A 21,069-nucleotide genomic window follows, 5' to 3' on the forward strand; every position below is an offset into this window, starting at 1 on the left:
TCTCTTCATCAACAATGGTAATGGTGGGAGTTGCGGTCGGTGGATTTCCAATGCACTACCCACGATTGATACATTATATTATCCACCAAATAATCCCATATCTGTAAACGACTCCAATCTTATCACCATAAAATGAAATGAAATAGGTGGACTAGGCCAGGGGCAACGTTTCAGCCATGGCAAATGCGGATGCCAGCGGACGCCTGTTAGGGGGCTCGTGACGGGGCCATGAGGGAGGGCACTAATGAAGTGGTCCGGTACTAACGCCCATGTTTAGTGGACACAGGCCCTTGTCGGACTACATTACCCGTGCAGGTCTAGTGTAGCATCAGCTGCAAAAATAACTTCTGCAGAACCTCGCTTGTCTCGATAGCGGGGTGCTAAACCTTCCAATGGCTAGCCAATAAACTGGTTCACATCAAGCAGGTTCATCCGTCAATGGTATTCATTCCCGACAGATTGGGGAGGGGTAATGATCAGAATGAAGGCCAATAAGGACAATGTTGCGGCACCTCTCCCATTTTTTGAGACCAAAAATCGCCATCCATGTCACTTAATGTGTATTTATTTTTCTTTCTCCCTTTCTTGTTTTCTTGCCTTTTTTCTATCGATGTCCAATATATGTCGGTTATCACAGCATAAAGTATCTATCTGGCGTTTAATGAGTTTCTAAGCCTTCTCTTGCCTGCCAGGTTACGGTCAGATTACACCATTCTAGGCACTGAATAACTTGAAGACGTGGAATTAGTAGTAAGCTAGAGAAGGAATAATCGTTTCGTAGTGACTGAACCATAGAGTAATGAAGATGCCCGCTTAGAAGCTACTGAATAGAAGATAAGGTTCTAGACAAGTCGTAGGATATGCGACTAGATATAACACATCTTACACTCGTTATATAAAGATCGCAGATACTAAACTGTTCTTTCTTTGTAAGAGAGGGCCAGTGATTTACATTTAGATGCATGATCCTGCTTATTCGAATACATCGAACAGGGATGCATGAAGAAGTAGTGAGGTGTTGGATGTGGCGGTCTGAAACTGAAAAACATCTTTTTCAGACTGACAATGTGGCTAGTGAGCTAATTCCTATCCCATCTGTTTGAATAATTTTATCCCATCTATATGAACAATTGTTCAACCAAGTTGAACCCTTGACGTAGGCAGAAAAATGCTTTCATCCCTAATCCCCGGGGCCTTACCGTCCAGAAATTGCGGTGAAAAGAAATGAGCCCTATCGATTTTGGCCTGATTAGATTTAACAAGCCCCAGTTTACCCCGTACTAAATTCGGTGCCATTCCGTCGATAGTGTCGAGAGTGAAGCTATCCAACTCGAAGGGGTCTTCACGAATCATACGCCTACTTCGTAGTATTTCCAGCACCTGCAGCTCGTCCGTTGTAAGGTGTTGTTCTAAGCCATCGAGTGTCTTTGCCTCTCTCGCGTCGTTTTGTCCGGATTCAACGCCAAGGTTCTTCAGCTTCTCAAACAGTGCGTCCTTCTTCTCTGGCGGGACATATGTGAAAGCCCTAAAGCAGAATTCGAGTGCCTTGGATATTTCGGAGTGGGATACTTTCCCTGTATCATCGGCATCGACGGTACCTTGAATGACTAAACCAAAAAGGAACTTAGTTGAATCATCAACGGAAAGCTTGGAGCCATAACATTTTGCTTCAATGGATACGTACTTGGTCTCAGAAGATCAAAGGCTCTTTGAAATCCTTCCTCCTCCATGTCTTGAATAATAGGCTCATACTGTTCACGGATCTGCTTCGTAGCACTGCTAACCGCCAAGAAAAATCGAGTATAGCTCTCAACCGTTTTCTTGGTGTGCCACGACCCCACCGTCTCCTCATCACAGTCGCCCCTGATCGACGCTGCAATGGTAGCTGCCGCTGAGAGACCGCCTGTCACAGCGAGATGGACACCCGAGGAGAACAAGGGGTCAATAAAACTTCCGGCGTCCCCACAGATGCGTGCATTTGGTATGTGATAAGTTGACGCGGTATAAGACCAATCTGAGGCCGTTCTGACAGTGGTAACTATCTCCGCCCCCGAGAGGAGTTTGCTAGTCCTGGGCGCCTTTTCGACGCATTGCTTGTAAAAGTCCAAGGTCGAGGGACGTCCTAGCTCTCGCTTCTTTTCAGTCACAAGTTTCTGGTCCTGAACAACTCCTACGGAGCGAGTGCCATCGTGTAGTGGCATAAACCAAGCCCAGCCACTGGCGTCTATGTGTTCCTCAGCAAAAGGGTCAACAGTCAAGCAGAGAGGTGGAGATTGGTTTTTTCCCCGAACCTACCGTCTAATGCCTCAAAGTACGGCGAACCTTCCATGTGCGTTCCAAGACCGTACAGATTGTCAGTCTTCCAGTAAGCCCAATTTGCAACATTTTTAAAGTTATCGTTAAATTTCCGGTTCTTAAGATACTTCGTGCTCAGTATGCCATTCCTCCCGCTAGCATCCACCAGGTACTTCAATGCGATGGATCCAGAACTGCCGTCTTTGCGGACCCATGTGGCAGACACAGGTCGTCCTGGATTCAATATTTCGTTACCTTCACTATCTGGTTTTGAGCTTACACTAATGTGTGATTCGAATTGAACTGTGTCGACCTTGGTTTCGTCAAAGATGTGAGCACCACAGGTCCCCGCGTGTCTAAAGAGCAAATCGTCGGACTCTGATCGGACTAAGTTCCACGCGTACGCATCAGGACCGCCTGCTTCTAGAAAGTCCGTATCTTGACAGGTATTAGCATATTCATGTGAATATGTATACAAGAGAGAGGTACATAGCAAACAAAAGTAGGAATGAACTTACAGGCATCAGGCTGAGCTTGTGCGAGTCGGAAAACTGCGCCGTTCTATATGTAGCGGTGTTGAAATGGCTTGTTAACTCACAATTCAAGAAAAGGCCGGTGAGGATGGGGTAGCAATTAATTACCTTGTGGTAAAATCCGTGAGCATTGAAAGTATCGTAAAAGTCTATGAATTTGAAGAAATGGCGTAGGGAGGGAAGAGTGCTCTCGCCAATATGATACCTATCACGCATGAGTTGGGCCAACAGACAGCAATCTAGGGTGATTTTGAGAATTCCAGAAAACCTATTGTGACCACTGACCTGGGGAATTTGTCCGCCTCCAGTAGGACTGTATCGATCCCCTCGCGAGCCAAAGCTGCTGCTGCATATGAACCGGCGGGACCTCCTCCGATAACCAGCACAGTGCAGCTTTGCGGCACGGTCATGACAGGCACAATCGAGTACACGAGTACACTGTGGTTTTGAGGTTACAGGATAGCTATCGAGATTAGGATTTGTTACTGAAACACAGAAAATCCGATATCAATGTTCGAAATAATTAGTGAAGCAGAATGTTGGAGCATTTATGCATTGGAATATTGATGAAGGCCTTTATAGGTTTTGAAGGGTACTTACGTGCCTGGCAAGAAACACCCAGAACCCCCTTTGAGGCAGGCACTTGAGGCCCAAGCACCCACACCTGTGCTTGGAGGCCGCGGAGCTTGCATATGAACTTCTGCAGGATATACAGTACTCATACGGAGTTAAGTGTCCCTCCCTATAAAGGCCTGCATGCGGATATGACCTTCAACCAGTGAGATCTGGTCCCCCCTCCGAACCTGGAGCTCCGTAGTATGCATGCCCCGCACATAAACCCCTCACTTCCAAGGAAATAGCCCGCACCACCTCATATGATCAGGATGAAAAAATTTTAATCAACCACCACCGGTGGCAGTTCTTGCCTGTATGTGGTCATATCGGAATTTGCTTTACACTTCGCGCTAAAGGTTGCCTTGTCTGAAGCCGCTGAAAGGCCTTCTTTCTGGATCGTCTTGCAGATCAGCCACTTTCGGCCCACTAATAGCTCTCAATCATCTCGATTCTTGAATCTCCTACATCGTGGTCAGCTATCTCGGTACTAGTTGCATCAGCAAGTTAGACCAGGATTATGAAGAATCCCGCAATCAGATAAAATGCCTCAAGCAATTGGATATAAATTATGATACCACCCTTACACCACGGACAAATGAAACATTAATATGTAAAGCTTGATAAAACATTAAAATGGCCAATTGCCGGGCCAGGTCAGATCAAAACAAATATCCGTAGTACTTCTCAGAATAGCACTTAGATATGATATATTTTACGTATCTAGCCGTGGTATAGACGAAAGGAAATAATTTATATATATGAAGACAGCATTTTCTTTTGACCCAAAAATCCATAGTTTTATTTAGAAACATAATGATATCAAAATACATCGCTATCTTAGTCTACTGGGGTTTGTCCATACAATCGATGGTGGGGCTTCAGTCTACTTCAAGTCTAAATATTCTGAGGGAGACGCTACTGCCACATCCATAAGGCAAGGCTTGCTTTTTAAAGCGTCATACTTATACCGCCCGCCATTCATGATCTCATGCGCCCAAGGCAGCAATACAACTTCCCAGACAGTAAGGATCCGTATGAAGCAGGCGGTGAGTACGGAAAGCAAGCCTTACCGTATAGGGAAGGACTTTACCTTGTAAGGTAGGCGGAGGGAATTGCACGAGTGAAGGCTGGTGGTAGCTAATTGACATTCTTCAAAATCATGATTAATTGTTGGTTGGAATCGGAGGATACATGGTACTTGGGACGCTGATAAGAGTGCGCCTCTTCGAGTCGAAAATCTTTACCATCTTTATTCCTTTACCCACAGAAACACCTGCTACTTCCTCCTCAAATAGCCTCTCAAAGTACAGCCTCAACCATTATTCTAATAAATACTCTATAAGTCACTTGTTGGCAAATATTTCCTTACCGCGCTCAAATTCCTATTTTATTTTTTTTCTTTTTTTTAACCCTTGATGCTTCTTACCTGAATTGGCTATATTTAGTACGAAGAGCAGATAGCTAGTGAGTGAAACCACCCACAGCTGTCGCCTCAGTTTTATCCGGAAAAACAATTGAAATCCAAGATGCACACATTTTACAGTCGGCACTCCCAACATATACAAAGATGTTGTCGACTCAAGTACTCTATTAACATGAAAGAATCACTTTGTTAATGCAGATTACTCAGAGACCACAGCTCAGGCGGCCCAAGGACGGGCCATCAGATACTCCAGTTTTTGGAGCGAGTTTAGCCGCAGGTCGTGAGGGTCCTGAAGCCGGCAGTTGCTGTTCTCATCATACAGCACAGTGTCTATCCCGGCAGCCCGCGCTGGTTCAATGTCGCGCTGTTCGCTATCCCCCACGTATACCATATCAGTTGGGACAATGCTGTGCTTTTCTAGGACCGCGGAAAACAGACCATCTACCTTGGACACTCCGACCTCATTGGTAGTGACCAGGATATCGATGAATGGCTGTAACCCAAGCTCCGACACCGTCCATTCTTGTGCATCTTGTGGTCCCTCGGTGACGATAACTATCTTCTTACCATGAGACTTGAGCTTCTGTAGGAGACGAAGTGCCCCAGCCTTCAGGGTCAGGGCGGCACGGAGACTGCTCTTGTATCCTGCCAACAGCTCTTCCACTTCTACCAGAGAAGGCGCATGCCCATGGGCTTCGAGAAGACGTCTAAATCTGTCGCTGCGATAATCCTCGGATGATTTTCCATCTGTGAACGCATTTGCAGTGTTTGAACGAAGGATGTCACGATAGGTGGTCTGGAGATCATCGATTGTGTTGTTGGCCTCGGGATGGTTGGCTCGAATTGCGGCGAAGACAGCATGGGAGGCATGAGCAGACGCTTTACGAAACTCGTGCAGAGTATCGTCGAGATCGAAGCCAAACCATGTCTTTCCGGAGAGAAGACTTGATATGGGATTTAGCTGGGGGCCATAGGCCTCCAGGTACAGGCCACCTAATTCGGCTTCGATATGTTCGATTTCAAGTGCGGATAGCAGTCCGTGGCCGTGGAAGTCCTCGACGTGGGTGTGAGACTTGACGCGATTGAAGAGGCGGTCAGGAACGGCACCCTGATAGATCGATTGCTCTCGGTAACCATTGAATAGATAATCCCCCAAAGGTTGCCTAAACTCCAAACAGCCATCATCGTATTCAATGCCCCAGTACTTTGCCAGTGTGGTTACTGTGTCCCTGGGATTGGCCACCAATTGCTCATACAGGACAACTTGAGGTGTTGGGCTGGCCGTGAGCATTTTGAAGAGTGACCGATAACAAATGAAGAAGCTGTATAGATCACCCCAGCCCATATTTTTCCAAGTATCAAACACTCGGACAGGATCCCGGACCAGAAACGCGGGCTGCGTTTTCTCGTAGGCGTCTCGATTGGGAAGTACGTTGAAGTCACATTCGCCCTTGAAGAATTCGTGACCCAACTCCTCTTTGGTGACTAGTGTGGTAAAGCCTTCCGACACCGCTTTTTGATAGACCGGGTGGGCTTCCGGATGAGAGATAATAGTATAGTCTGGCTTGATTCGAGCTAGAGTCTGGTCGCTGAATTTGTGATAGTTTCCTTGCAGAATCAAGCGACTCGTAACTGCACAGTGCGGGAGTTCGCGAAAGATTCGCATGAAGAGTGTGGAACCCGAACGAGGGCAGGCAACTAGGACCCTGATCTGAGTTTGCTTCTGGATTTGCGATTAGTATGCTCTCTGAAACAAACATACAGGATATACGTACTCCATGAGCGCCGCTCGTCACGTTGGCACTGGTTTCCATTCGCTTCCGAGAGGCTTCTGAATGAGGCATAATTTTATCCTGTTACTTCGTCACAATCGATGATGAAAAGATGGGTGGGCGCTGGATAGCAACAAATCAAGTGACACTCATCGTTCTTAAGTAGTTCGACAATTCCGTACTTGCCAGCTCAAGCTCCTGTCTATCGCTCAGCGGAAAGCAGGGGTCCAGCCGTCTGACTCGACTGATCGGCAATCCTCAGGAACATGACGAGATCGCTTATTCTAATGGCGTTATTTCCCATCCACGCTTCTCCTTTGTTGCTGGCATGGGATTTAGACCTGCAGCAGCAGATGCTTATGTTGGATAATACCCTCATGCAGGTTCTAGATCGGTGTCGCCGAAAAATGGCCCCCATATAAGCCATGCGACTCAAGTATCATATTTACAGCACAATTGGCTGGGATCGTGCCGCTCCGGCCGCGGGCCCTCCCGCGCACACGGGCGTAGTCTGTTGCAAACCCTGAAGGATGATTGCGCGATAGTCAGTCCATTGATCTGAAGAGTAAGGCGTTGGGGCACACGAGCAGTTACCTTTTCCGCGTCGAAGATCTGCGTAATCTCGTACTTGAGGCAAGGCTGAGATAGCCTGATGAGCATCATTGCCTCACTTGACCGGCAAGTATTGAGCGCCGAAGTCGGAACATGGTCAACACCTGGGGCCTGTGACTATTTACTGTAACCCCATCCTGCATACCTAATAATCCCTTTCTAGCAGTTGTCGCTATGGGAATTCAAAGCGTTTGCCAGGCTAGCGATGCCTCCTTCGGCCCCGTGGTAGCAACCCAATGCCGATCATTCGATTTTACCTTGCTTTTCGAGGATGTCTTTCTAGTTTATGTTCCTTGTTCCATCTTTCTTATCTTAGGCATCATCCGTGCGTTTCATTTGTACCGGAAACCGATTATAATTATCAGGGCGTATAGAGTTATCTACAATTCGGTTAGTCGCGCAATGGCGACCTTGGATATAGGCTCCCTTGCTAACAAGATGCAGACATTATATCTCACTCTATTTACACTCGAGGTTGCACTGCTCGTGTTCCGTCAACGAATAGCCGTTCTCAAGACCTCGGCAAGCTTGGCTGCCCAGTTATTGCGAATTTCTGGAACTTGTGTAGCACTGTATCTATCATACTTAGAGTATAATCGGACACAGCAGCCACCACTTCTAATCAACATCTATCTTTTTCTAGTAGTGCTATTTGATAGTGTTTCTATCCGTTTATTTTGGTTGGCATCTAACTCATCGACCATAATAGTCTTATGCAGTACTGTGCTAGCCGCTCACATTATTTTGCTTATCTCAGAATCTTTAATAAAGAATAACTCACTGGTAGCATCAAGACATTGACAGATAATCCTCGAGGAGACAAGTGGTCTTTTGGATTTGGGACTGTTAACATAAATTTTTCTGGTGTTGCAGAAAGGATTTACCTGTTCCTTAGACTTACCAGATGTCTCCAATATCACCTTAGAGTTAACAAGCTTGCGGCTAAAGAAGCAGTTGTAGAGATCTTAAAAAAGAGATATACTTATATACTGAGTCCTACATGGCTCCTGCACTTACTATAAATATCAAAGCTTATAATACTGTTTAGTAATTAATTAATCTAAAGAAAATCAATTACCAATCATACTTTTACAGATATATAAGATAGCCTTTTTCAGTACAGTTATCTCTTAACTTTGTATTTCAGCATTTACTATTATACAGCTCTTTTTGGTCAGTGAAATTACCATATATACAGTACTTCCAGAAAATCAAGAGACAAGAAACAAGGGGTATGGATTGATAACAGCTTCAGAGATTATATATATTAATCTTGCTATAAGTAGATAATAGATATAATTATTATTTCACATAATTTATATTCTAATTCTAACATGTCTTAGGTATCTATAGTATTCTATAATCAGCAGATATATCAGTATATTATTAGTATTCGTGGCAGTCTTCTTGCGGCAGTCTATACACAGACTTTCACCTGATAATCCGGCAATATAGGTACTGACACGGCTATTATACTAATTAGAACAGATATAAAGTATATTTTAACTAGCTTATATAATATACACGAGATATAAATATTTCTTATTAATATTGGACTGGCACTGTAACTATTAGAATACCAGCTTGCAGTATTATCTATCATGCCTGTCATTCTCTCCCTGTCACGGTGCTAGCTGTGGAGTACTGCCCGGACTGACTGCCCGGGCACATGACCTGAAGAGATACAAAACTTGCTAGTCTTCCAGACCCTGTTTATAGCTTTGAGCTATGTCTTGTCTATCTTCCTATATATAGCTTAATTATAATTAGTTAGCTAGTCTTCTGTCTATTTTTATTTTCTATTTAAGTTATCTTTTTATCACCTCTGCCAGCCTGTATCTTGATACTATATAACTCTTTTTTTTAGAATAAGTAATTAACTAGATACCTGTTATCCTGTAACTCCTGATTAGTTTTAATAGACTTGAAGAATTTGTATAATATATTATAAAGAATTCTGAAAAATAATATAATTACTATAATTAAATCTTAGTTTTTATAATAGAGATAGATAATAGCTGTTTCCAGCTCTAGCAGGATCTTGCTGTAAGAGATATTATAATAATTTATTAAATCTAGTAAACTGTAGATATTAACTGCCAGTTTATTAAAATACTTATTATTAAAAAGATTATTATCAAGAAAAGAAATTAGATATTAAAAGAATATACTAAGATTATCAAGCTGTTATATCTACAGTTAGTACTTTTAATTAAATATTTAAATTTATTACTGAGAATATAACAGCTGCTCTGGTAAAAGTAGTTTTATTAATTAATTCTAATTTTTCTGTCTCTGTTTCTCTCTCTGAGTATATTTCTGATTTTAATAAATTTAAAAATAACTGTACTGATCTTATCTAATTTATTTTCTAGATCTAAGAAAAAATATTTATTAATTATAACTGTTATCTGATTTTGTAAGTCTGTATATTTTATATTATAAATTATTTAGAAAAGATACTGTATAATCAGATTTAGTTTTATATTAAGAATAGAATCTGTACCCTGGCGGATTATATAGAGATCTTAAAATTTTTATAATATATTTTTAAAGATCCTGACTGTATCTGTAATACCTGACTAGAATTATATTATTTACAATTGAATAATTAGAAATTTAGTATTTATTTTATTAAATTTCAGTGCCTGGCCTGAGAAGCTAGAATATATCTGGATATATTATTTTTAATACTAGAAAAAAATATTAATTATAAACTGAAAGTTATGCTTCTAAATAATATCTTATCTGAAGAAAATTACTGTATTCTAGTCTATTTTCTCTAGTTTTTAGATAATAGAAGATTATAATATATTCTAGATTTCTGTAATAAGTTCTAGAAGCTATTTACTGGATTAATTAATTTTATTTTTTTTAAGAAAATTTTATAAAAATCTTTTATAAATCTTGTTAATAAGGAATTTTTTATTCTAGATTATGATTTTATAGATTTCTCTATTTTTTACTGTTTGTTATTCTGGTCCAGGTCTATTTAAAAAGAAAGAAGAAAGTATTTCTGCTATAATTCTAGTTAATATTTAATCTGAGATTATTCTGAGCCTGATATCTGTGTCCAGTATACTAGTTATTTTATATATTTAATTTTATTATTAAAAATATATTTATTATTTTATTATTATTCCTTGCCTGCAGCTCTGGTCTTAATTTATTTTCTAATTTTCTTGATATTCTAATTTATTAGAATATTATATCCAGAATGTCTATATTCTCCAGATCTAAATAAGTAGTTAAAAGAAATTTATCTAGTCTAAGCTGCTGTTAAACTATATTTCTAGTATAAATTTATACTTTATCTGAAACTGCTATTAGAGGACTTTTAATTAAAGAAAAATTTTAAAGAATTAATTTAATAATAACTTTTATTATGCTGAATCCTGAAGGGGAATAAATCTTTATTTATATTATATTTAATATTAGTTATACTATGTTCTGTATTATAAATAAAAGCTGGATTAAGATTTAATAGTTATTATTATATCTTCTGAAATATTCTAAATTTATTATAGGATTTAATAGCTGTGAGAATAAGGCTGGAATGATTATTTATTATATTTAAGTTATTCTGAAGATATATAATTATATTAAAAAGAATATTTTTTTCCTGGTTATCTAGCTAGTTTATTTCTTGATTATAATTAATTTACTCTGGCTGAAGCTCTATGATTTCTATATAAACTTTATTAATTATATTTTTTAATTTACTAGTCTCTATTATCAGAAGCTTTGTAATGTTTTAATCCAGCTAATTAAGATTTATGTTTTTTATGATGTTCTGGCCTGTATCTGACTAGTAAATATATATTTATCTAAATTTCTGAGAAATAAGGATATCCAGTCTGTCTTTTTAAATATGTATACTATATATATCTATTAAAATTATTTTATTTATATAATTACTGTGGTCTAGTTTAATACAGTACTCTATACTATTCCTGATTAGGAAAAGCTTGAATTACCTGAGAAATTCCAGGAATTTACTGATATATTTTTATTCTAGAAGATAAAAAAGCTTCTGTTCTATTATATCTATAATTATATTATTATTTTAAAGAAAAAGACCCTGCTATTCAGATCTTTATATAAAATATTCTAAAAAGAACTGACAGTCCTCCATGAGTGGTTAGTTAAGAATTTATAGAAAAAATTTATCTGCTCTAACTTTTTTCTAATAATTTTTCTAATTTTATTTATTAAGAAGCTAGACAGAGATCTGAGATTCTATATAGATTATTATATTTTAAATATTATTTTAATTAAGAACTACTACCCGCTGCTGCTGGTCAAGGAGATCCTGAATAATTTAAAAAAAATATAGTATTTTACTAAGATTAATATTATCAGTATTTTTAATAATATCTAGATTATTAGGGGCTAGAAATACCTGATAATATTCTATATAAGACTTAGTCTTTATAAATTATTAATTATACTGTTTAACTTATCAGGAGCCCCTGTTATCTTCTAGTATTATATTAATAATATTTTATAAGATTACTTACATATATTTTATATAATTTATTTAGATAATATTCTTATGTACAGCTAAACTAGAAATAAATATCTAGATTATATTAGAAAAATTCTCTAGAAATTCTGTGCAGCCGGCCTGTTTACTAAATTATTTAAATATAAGTTTATTATTTTTAAAATCAAGTTTCTGGGTCTTATTATAGGCCGTGACAGATTCTATATAGATTCTGAAAACATTAAGACTGTTATTAACTAACTTATTTTAATTTATATTACTAATATATAAGTTTTTTTAAATTTCAGTAATTTTTACTATTATTTTATCTAAGATTTCTCCAAGTTGACTGCCTTGCTTGTATATTTTATTAAAAAAAATATTTTCTTTTAATAGAATATAATCTGCCAGAATATCTTTAATTATTTATAAAAGATTTTTATAAATGTCCCTGTGCTTCAGCTCTTTAATTAAATTTATAAGATAATATTTAAAATTAATATTTCTGATTATATCTCTGCCAGAGTCTTATTTTAATAGAATAATAATAATCTGCTGTACTTTATTATCTTCTTCTTTAAAAAGAAAATTCTAATAAAGTATAATTATAAGATTTATAATAAAGAACTTCTTGTGATTATCTGCTGCTTTAAAAAGTAGTATTTAAAATTTAAAAATATTCTGTTTTTAATCTAAGTTATTACAGACTATTATAATCTGGAATATTTTATATTTATTAAGTTTCTGAACTGCTGCTAGGCCTGATAATCAGAATTTTTATTCTATTTTAATTTCTGTATTATTTATTATTCTAAATATTATAGAATTAAGCTTAACAGCCTGACCAGAAGGTTAGAGGATCTTTTTAAAAAGAAAGATAAATAATTATTATATTAGAGCTAGATTATATTTAAATAAGAGAATCTAGACTCTGTTTATTTTATAAAGAAAGACTCTGATCTATTATTTATATATAAAGATTTTATAAAGATTTTTACAGATCTCTCCTGGACTTTATCTATTTTATTAATAATAAATCTGAATATTTACAGGAACTTGATTTATTAGCTATCTGAGAAAGTCTTATAGAAGACTTTTATAAACTTATTTTAGTCCCAGTAATCTAATAATTAATCTGGGTTGCTTTTAAAGATAAATAAGATTTATAATTATTTTCTAAAATCCAGACCACCCTGCGAGATGTATATAAGAAGAATAAATAAATATTAAATATTCTAAAAATATTAGTAATAGATAAGGACTGATATTCAGGTATTTTCTTAACTTTTTATAAAAAAAAAGAAAACTTATTATATTATAAAAATTATTTATAAATTTCTGATTATACTGATCTGAAAGCTGATCTGACTTGTTTAATTTATAATAAATTTTTTTAGAGTATTCTGGAAGATTCTATATCTATAAATTCTTAGCCTGAGAATACTACTAGTTAAACCAGTACTATTATATAGAGCAGTAAATAAGAAACTATTATATTTATTAAAAAATAATTTTCTTATGAAAGGTTAAGCAGGGTATTCTAAAATTCTTACTAATCTTAGAATATATTTAATAAGATATATTTATGGATTTTATTATCTATTTACTAGAGAATAAAGACTATGATGTAGTACTAGTAATTATTAATTATTTAATTAAAATAAAATATCTAATTCTTTATAATATTATAGTTAATACTGCTGCTGTGGCTCTTATATATATCTAGTATATATAAAAACTATATAAATTATTCTATTCTATTATCTCTGATAGAGACTTTTAATTTATTACTGATTTCTAGAAATATCTAATCCAGTGTTTAGATATTAGAAGTAAGTTATTAATAATTTATTATCTGGAAACTGACGGGCAGATAAAGTAGGTAAATATTATACTTAAATAATATTTCTATATTTATATAAATTACCTGCAGGATAACTAGTCCAGCTAGTTATTTCTAGCTAAATTTATTCTGAATATTACTTATTCTAATATAATTAAGATTATTTTATTTTTTATTAACTATGGCTTTTATTTTTATATAAGATTTAAATCTGTACCTGTACTAAACTGACCTGCTGTTAAAAATAGAGAATAATTTATTATTAAAATATAAATAATTATTAAATTTATATAAGTTAAGATGACTGCAGCCTAAGCCAGGTATATAAAATAAATAAATAAAAGATATTATCTTAGTCTAAGATTTTAGAAGAATTAAGAGATCTGGCTAGATACCTGATTTATCAGGATTTTATAATTTAATAAAAAATTTAACTGGAATATTCTAGGCCTATATTTAATTAAGTAGATTATTAGTTTATATATCTATTATCTGATATTTTTATCCAGTATAAAGATTTATTTAGTATTTTATATAAGTCTGTTTATTTTTATTAATAATAATTTATTATTAGACCAGTACCAGTCTTCCCCTTTCTATATTAAAGTTAATAGTCTTAAAGAATAGAAAGTTGAGAATATACTAGATTTCTTCTAGGACTACCGTAGACGAGGCTGATCTTAGCTAGTTTATTTTATTAAATAAAAAAAAATATACTGATTTTACTACAGAATCTGCTGAATATCTAGAAAATACTTACTAAATTATTAAGAATTTTTACTATTATTATCTAGATAAGTCTAGACTTTTTCCTCACAGGAGCTCGGCTTAAGAAAGAGAGAAATATTATCATAGTATTAGCTATAAAGTACTGCTTGAACTGACTGCCCGGGTATATAATTTAAAAAAATATAAAACTTACCAGTCTTCCAGACTCTGTTTATAGCTTTGAGTTATATCTTGTCTATCTCTCTGTATATAATCTGATTATAGTTAGCTAGTCAGTCTCCCGCCTGTTCCTGTTTCCTGTTCAAGCTACCTTCCTACCACCCCTGCCAGCCCGCACCTTGACACTCCCTGGGTATATATTTCTAATATAGTACCTTATTAGCTTTGTTTCTGATGTATACCAGGATGTATATCAATAATAACTAAAGTCTTAAAGTCTAAGAATGGGGCCCAGCATGCATGGGTTATAAAGATCAAGCTCAGAATGCATGCTACCAGATAAGTCTTAAGCAGTATAAAATTATTCAAAGTACTTGGTCTTTGTAAATAAATCAAGGCAGTTATTACTAGATTTTATTTAATCAAGATTGCTACTTCGCGTAAATTTCACATATTAATATTTTAGAAAGTTCTTATCTATAAGTATTCTTCCACTGCTGCAGATAATAATTCATCTCTTATTATCAGCTTCTTAATAATCTTTGTATATTTAATTTAATTATAATAGTACTCTGCTGATATATCCTCCACAGCCAGCTTTCTATAGCTTGCTACTCCGGCAGTCTTATTCATATTATTCATGATAATTTTATTTACAACAAAGATTTATTCTTTAAATTCCTCTCAGGTATTCATAGCATTATTCTTAATAATACTCATTACAATGCCAGTCTGGATCTTTATATAAATATTACCAGCTATTATTCAGTGTCTCAGCTCTTTCAGTCGAATTCAGGACTATATCACCTTATATAATATATTAAAAACCCTACTGGACAGTGATAATAGCAGTTTTTTAGATCTAAATAAAGAAACCATTATAGAATGCAGAGATACTTTTATAAGAAAAGACCCTGCGGAATGTGATGTGCTCTGCTGTATAAACTTGAGCATATTAAAAGGCTTCTTTGCTGTGATCATGAGTCCAATAGGCTCCGGAAAGATAATACTACTGGAGACTGTGCTAGATGAGACCACCGTAAATAGTGGCCATGTATTAATAGCCTCTATGCCCATTGCATACTGCGCCCAGACCCCCTGGCTGGTGGATACCAGTATCCGGGGTAACATCGCTGGCCCGCTCGACTTTCAACCGGACTGGTACCGTCACGTACTCTGGCTGTGCTGTTTGACCGAGGAGTTTCAAGCTCTGCCAGAACGAGACTTTACCAGAATCGGAGGACAGGGTTTCATGCTCAGTGGAGGGCAGAAACAACGCCTGGTAAGATGCTGCTGTATGTTGATTCAGGTGTTCTCTTCCACTAACAGCAATATATTGTTCTAGGCCCTTGCCCGTGCCCTTTATTCCGGCTGTAAGATGGTAGTCTTTGACGATATCTTCAGCGGGCTTGATGGAGCCAATATAAATAGTATTTGTGAAAGGCTACTGGACAGGCATACAGGTTACCTGCGTTCCAGAGGCATTACTGTTATCCTATCGACACATAATGGTTTGTTCCTGTACTCAACGGCCTTTCATCTGCTAACTAGGCTGACTCTCCTATATAGCCAAAGTAGCAGCCTTTGCCGATGAGATTCATTTTCTGAATGAGGGTACAGTCGTGACATACAAGCCGTCTCCCCCTTCGACACCCTCTTCTGGTCATCAAATTTCGTTTCCTGAAGGCCACGACTACGAACAATTGGCCTCGCCAGAACAGCAGCCTTCTCAATCTTTCGACGCTGACATCTCCTCCAATGACGACATACTGGATACAAAACAGGGGGTCTCGCAGCCGGTCAAAGATCGCTCTGTTTATCTATATTACCTAAAGTCCACAGGGTTGGGGCTTTCAGTTCTTTACATAGTACTTGTCCTTGTCTTTGCGTTCTGCCAAAATTTCCCAAGTGAGATCAGTCCCTAACTCCCAAAATGACGTAGCACCTGAACCAAAGCTGATTGAGTGGTCCCAGCACTTTGGCTCAAGTGGTGGTCAGAGGCCAGTACTGAAAGCCCAAACAGGCCACATTGGATGTACTTGAGCGTTTATATTGCCCTTGGGCTAGGTGCTGTAATTATTGGCGCTGCCAGCTCATGGTATACCCCCAGCCCATGCATATGCTACGTATTACACGACAATAACCGGCTACAGGATTTACCTTCTTCGCATGATATCCAACACTGCAGAACGTCTACATCTATCCATGCTAAGCGCTCTTTTGCGGTACGGCACACCTCTGTGATTCCTACGCCCTTCGCTGATGAATGGTTAGTGCACCGCTCATCTGGCTTAGCGAGGCTAATTCAGGCGACATTCTGAATCGGTAAGTCTCGCTGAGAAGCCCCCAAGAGTCGCAGCTACTGATCAAACGCTTGCACTTCTAGTTTCAACCGGGACTTGGAACTTACCGACATGACCTTACCGCTTGCCGCCATTAACACAACAAAAGGTATGTTGGTGTGCTTATAATGATTTATCTTTCGAAGTATCTGAAACCGCTCATATGTTAACACTACAAGTGCCGAAGCGCTGGGGGCTTGTTTGCTGAAGATGATCATACTGTTCGTCGTAGCGAAGTACATGTCCCTCACAGTTCCACCTCTTCTGATAGTATGCTACTTTCTTCAACGGTACTACCTCCGGACATCTCGACAAATACGCCTTCTCAGCATCGAGACCAAAGCTCCATTGTATCAACATCTTTCTGAGACATTGAGCGGTGTATCTACCATCCGTGCAATTCGCCGACAACGATGGTTTGAGAGTAACAACCTCTTGCTTGTGGATAATTCACAGAAATGTGTCTATACCCTATTCATGATCCAACAGTGGTTGACCCTCGCTATGGATCTGTTGGCGAGTGGACTGGTGGTTCTTCTCATGATCCTCATCGTCTTTACCAGGGATTCGTTCGATTCGGGCTCATCTGGAACAGCAATTGTGACCCTCATGAGCTTTACCCAGTCTTTAGCACGCTTGCTAAAATTCTGGTCGCTGACTGAATCATGCCTTGGGGCGGTCTCCCGGATTAAAAGCTTCGGGGAGACCGTGCCGTCGGAAGAGCAGAGTAAACGTTTCGATGCTAACTCATTGTTGTCCCTAAATGAAAAGGTATCATGGCCTAGTCATGGTGAAATCGAATTCGATAAGGTTGTCGCAGCTTACAGGTATGTAATCACTTATCCTGCATTCACGCATATCGCTCGATCCGATGTGTGGCCTGCCGATAGCCCGCAAGCATGGATGCCTGACCCGTAGATAACAGATCTCATCCCGTTCTGAAATCAGTCTCAATGCGCATCAAGCCAGGGGATAAAGTCGCCATCTGCGGACGCTCGGGAAGTGGCAAGTCATCCCTTGTGTTCTGTCTTGGTGGATTGCTTCCCATACAAAGCGGCGCCGTTCGAATTGACGGGGTCGACATCATCAATGTCTCTTCACAGGATATCCTCAAGCATCTGAGCGTCGTGCCCCAAGATCCGTGCTTTCTGCCCGGAACCATCCGGCTAAATATCGATCCTGATGAGACACTGTCGGAATCCGCCCTGTAAGGCGTCCTCGAAGCCACCCATTTTTCTGCTATTGTTCAGAAGATGGGCGGACTGGACGCTGATCTAAAGCCGGAGTTATGGTCGGCCGGGCAAGGGCAGTTGCTGGCACTTGCGCGCAGTATGGCGAGGAAGAGCGTGGTTCTAATTCTTGATGAAGCCATGAGTCGGTGTGTTGGCCATATTCCTCCCCAATATTGGATTTTTTTTTCTAGGGGCTTTCTCAAAGAAATGCTTACGCAAATTGATTATTGTCTCTAGAGTCGATCTTTCTACCCAATCGCTCATGGAACGCATCGTTGCTAGCCATTTCAATCATTGCACCGTTCTTTCAATCGTGCACCGATACGAGAACATATCCGCCTTCGATAAGGTTGCGTTTTTCGAAGATGGGGAACTTATGGAATTTGACAGGCCTGAATCATTGCTATGGAAAGAGACCAGATTCCGGGCTCTGTACACTTCGAGCCACACTTGAGAGATTGAAAATTCGCTGATGTGCTCAATGAATTTGGATGTCGTGGCGGTCAAAGGCCCCTTCCAGCCGATCGATCAATATTCCTTCCCTTATTTCTGCGAGTGTTACATAAACCAGCCATAGATAAGTGCATAGTAAAATGGGGAGTTCTACATTCTCAGTAAGCTTCAAAGTCTTTCAATGCATTATTTTGTGGCGGGGACATATTAGAATGCGGAGTAGGAGTACTAGTTCTTCAATGAAGCTCTGACTTTCTTCCTCATACTAGACCTTTCAAGTTATTCAGTTGCTGAAAGTCACACGGTATAGGATGCAGTAATATTCTCGGGGATGCGGTAAATGCAATACCAGTTGACGATCACTTTCCTTGGTATGCCGCCTCATCTTAGGGCGGATGAGGTGATTGGGTTAGCTGATTCCTGTGTGGCACTACTTAAGTTCAGAGTCACGGCCGCCTCCAAGTGTTCTTTGGATAAGTAGTGTTAAACCATGTTGTTACCTATTATCATGCGCTTTCCATGGCTATGCCTGAATTACATACTGTTTAGCCATGTGGCCATCGCCAATAATAGGTATAAATCAAGACCAGATCTCTCCCCACCCCGTCTCAATATCACCATTCCTCCAAACAACGGGCTAGAACGAGGATACATTTTCATCGCCCCGTTCAATGCCGTTTCCGAGCCGGCACATCGAGCACCACAGCAGCCTGGTGCGTATATATTCAGTGACGATGGTGAGCTCGTCTGGTCCGGGTACACCTACTTCTCGACCTGGACAGGGAACTTTCAAGCCGCGCGGTGGAATGGTCAGGATGTTCTAGCCGCATTCGAAGGTGCGCACAATGGACTCTATGGCCATGGTCATGGTCACCATGTGCTCCTGAATCAACGATATGAGACGATCAAAGAACTCCGCGCGGGTAACCATCTGCTCTCCGATAAACATGAGTTCGAGATCTTGAACGAATCGACGGCTTTGATCCAGGTCCATCACCCGGAGGTGCGAGATCTGAGCAATTACACATCCGACCGGCGGCAACATTGGATTGTTAACGCAATATTTCAAGGTTAGCTCTATCTCAGGATAGTTCGTAATGTCTTATGGAACACGATAAGGCTTATCAGGTCACACAGAATTGAATATCAATGACGGCAAAGTGTTGTTCGAATGGAGAAGTCTGGATCATATTGGCCCGGAGGGTACGTTGGCCCCCACCTCTTTGGCTTATCACAGTGGAATGCTCTACATCAGGGAGGGAAAGATTTGTGTAGATATTAACGCCTATGCGTATCCCAGAATCTGCTCTCCCGCTTCCCAACAATCAAGCGGGGATTGGCCACAATAGCTCTACTTCCTGGGACTATTTTCATATCAATTCGGTGACCAAGGGCATCGACGGCCACTACCTTGTGTCCGCGCGTCATGCCAGCACCATTTACAAGATTAACAGCACAGATGGCAGCGTCATCTGGCGACTAGGAGGGTCGCGATCCGATTTCGCCCTGGGCCCTAACGTAGAATTTGGCTTCCAGCATCATGCCCGATACCTTGATCAGGTCGACAATAGCGACGTGACAAGGATAACGCTATTTGACAACGCCGTATATGGCTCTGAAAGTGGCGGTGGCGGTGACAAGGAGGTCCGGATTTATCCCTACTCCCGCGGCAAAATCCTCAGACTGGATCATCCGACTCGCTATGCTTCCCTCGAGTCCTCGTTTATTCCTCCTGATCTACTGCTGGTGAGATCACAAGGCTCATTGCAAACCCTTCCCAGTGGGAATGTTTTCATAAACTGGGGCTCAGAGGGAGCGATAACCGAATTTTCTTCCGATGGAGAACCACTCTACCACGCATATCTGGACTCCCGACCGCTCAGTCGCGGCGACGTGCAGAACTACCGGGCCTTTCGGGCAAACTGGACAGGCCTTTCCAGTGAAGAGCCCGCTGTGGTAGCCTTTCAGCGACATGAGACCCATTGGGGCAGCGGTGGAACCGATATATACTTATCATGGAATGGGGATACCGAGACGGTCAATTGGCGGCTCCAATTGCAAGTGGACACCAGTGACAGCTTACCGGATGGATGGAACGAGGATGTTCGGAACGGAGAACTCGAGACAAATGTGGCACGGCGGGGATTTGAGACAGTCCATAATGTACCCTTTGCACTGCGTAGTATTCGCGCAGAAGCTATTGCTGCAGATGGAACAGTTCTTGCCTCGTCTAGGCGAGTGCAAGTACAGGCATGGGAGGTCTATCAATACCTGCTCGAGGAGGACAACGTTGAAGTTGCTGATCTGAAAGTATCATCACCTGGGTCGCGCCTGCGCCCGTTGCTGTTCCAGAAAGCCGATCAGTTGTGACACGCTATATGATCGTCAATACAACATCATCCTAGTGCACACATAATTAACGGATAATTTTGGGGCTTAATGACAAGTTGTAGTAGCATAGGCAGGCTTTTCGTCACCCCCAGGCAAATATAGGGAGACGCTCCCTTCCGCTAATGCCACAACACCCTGCCGCTTACCTCAGTGGGCAAGGCTCACTCCCGATAAGGTAAGGCGA

The 21,069-nt window shown here is 39.5% G+C and overlaps 3 protein-coding genes across 3 annotated transcripts; 1 reads left to right on the forward strand and 2 right to left on the reverse strand.

Annotated features, from left to right (window-relative positions):
* Positions 1-1,134: 1,134 nt before the first annotated feature.
* Positions 1,135-3,313, reverse strand: BO87DRAFT_370874 (NAD(P)/FAD-dependent oxidoreductase; the record flags this gene model as incomplete). The annotated part of the gene is made up of 6 exons (XM_025622045.1): positions 3,114-3,313; positions 2,937-3,033; positions 2,814-2,856; positions 2,296-2,733; positions 1,685-2,224; positions 1,135-1,607 (listed from the first exon to the last, which is right to left on the reverse strand). The coding sequence occupies exons 1-6, from the start codon at positions 3,236-3,238 to the stop codon at positions 1,135-1,137; spliced, it is 1,716 nt and encodes a 571-aa protein (XP_025474022.1). The 5' UTR covers positions 3,239-3,313.
* Positions 3,314-4,957: 1,644 nt separating this feature from the next.
* On the reverse strand, positions 4,958-6,710 carry BO87DRAFT_451269 (HAD-like protein; the record flags this gene model as incomplete). The annotated part of the gene is made up of 2 exons (XM_025628455.1): positions 4,958-6,589; positions 6,642-6,710. The coding sequence occupies 2 exons, from the start codon at positions 6,708-6,710 to the stop codon at positions 5,084-5,086; spliced, it is 1,575 nt and encodes a 524-aa protein (XP_025474023.1). The 3' UTR covers positions 4,958-5,083.
* Positions 6,711-7,424: 714 nt separating this feature from the next.
* BO87DRAFT_411212 (uncharacterized protein) lies at positions 7,425-20,967 on the forward strand (the record flags this gene model as incomplete). Its single annotated transcript, XM_025626418.1, has 17 exons — positions 7,425-7,575; positions 8,398-8,532; positions 8,604-8,665; positions 8,834-8,877; positions 15,584-15,749; positions 15,813-15,978; positions 16,037-16,375; positions 16,442-16,565; positions 16,742-16,792; positions 16,854-16,918; positions 16,997-17,636; positions 17,735-18,016; positions 18,140-18,187; positions 18,279-18,473; positions 19,044-19,564; positions 19,632-19,697; positions 19,795-20,967. The coding sequence occupies 17 exons, from the start codon at positions 7,425-7,427 to the stop codon at positions 20,862-20,864; spliced, it is 4,125 nt and encodes a 1,374-aa protein (XP_025474024.1). The 3' UTR covers positions 20,865-20,967.
* Between the last annotated feature and the right edge of the window lie 102 nt (positions 20,968-21,069).

The sequence above is a fragment of the Aspergillus neoniger genome (assembly GCF_003184625.1).
Source record: "Aspergillus neoniger CBS 115656 unplaced genomic scaffold BO87scaffold_65, whole genome shotgun sequence".
Classification (NCBI taxonomy): Eukaryota; Fungi; Ascomycota; class Eurotiomycetes; order Eurotiales; family Aspergillaceae; genus Aspergillus; species Aspergillus neoniger.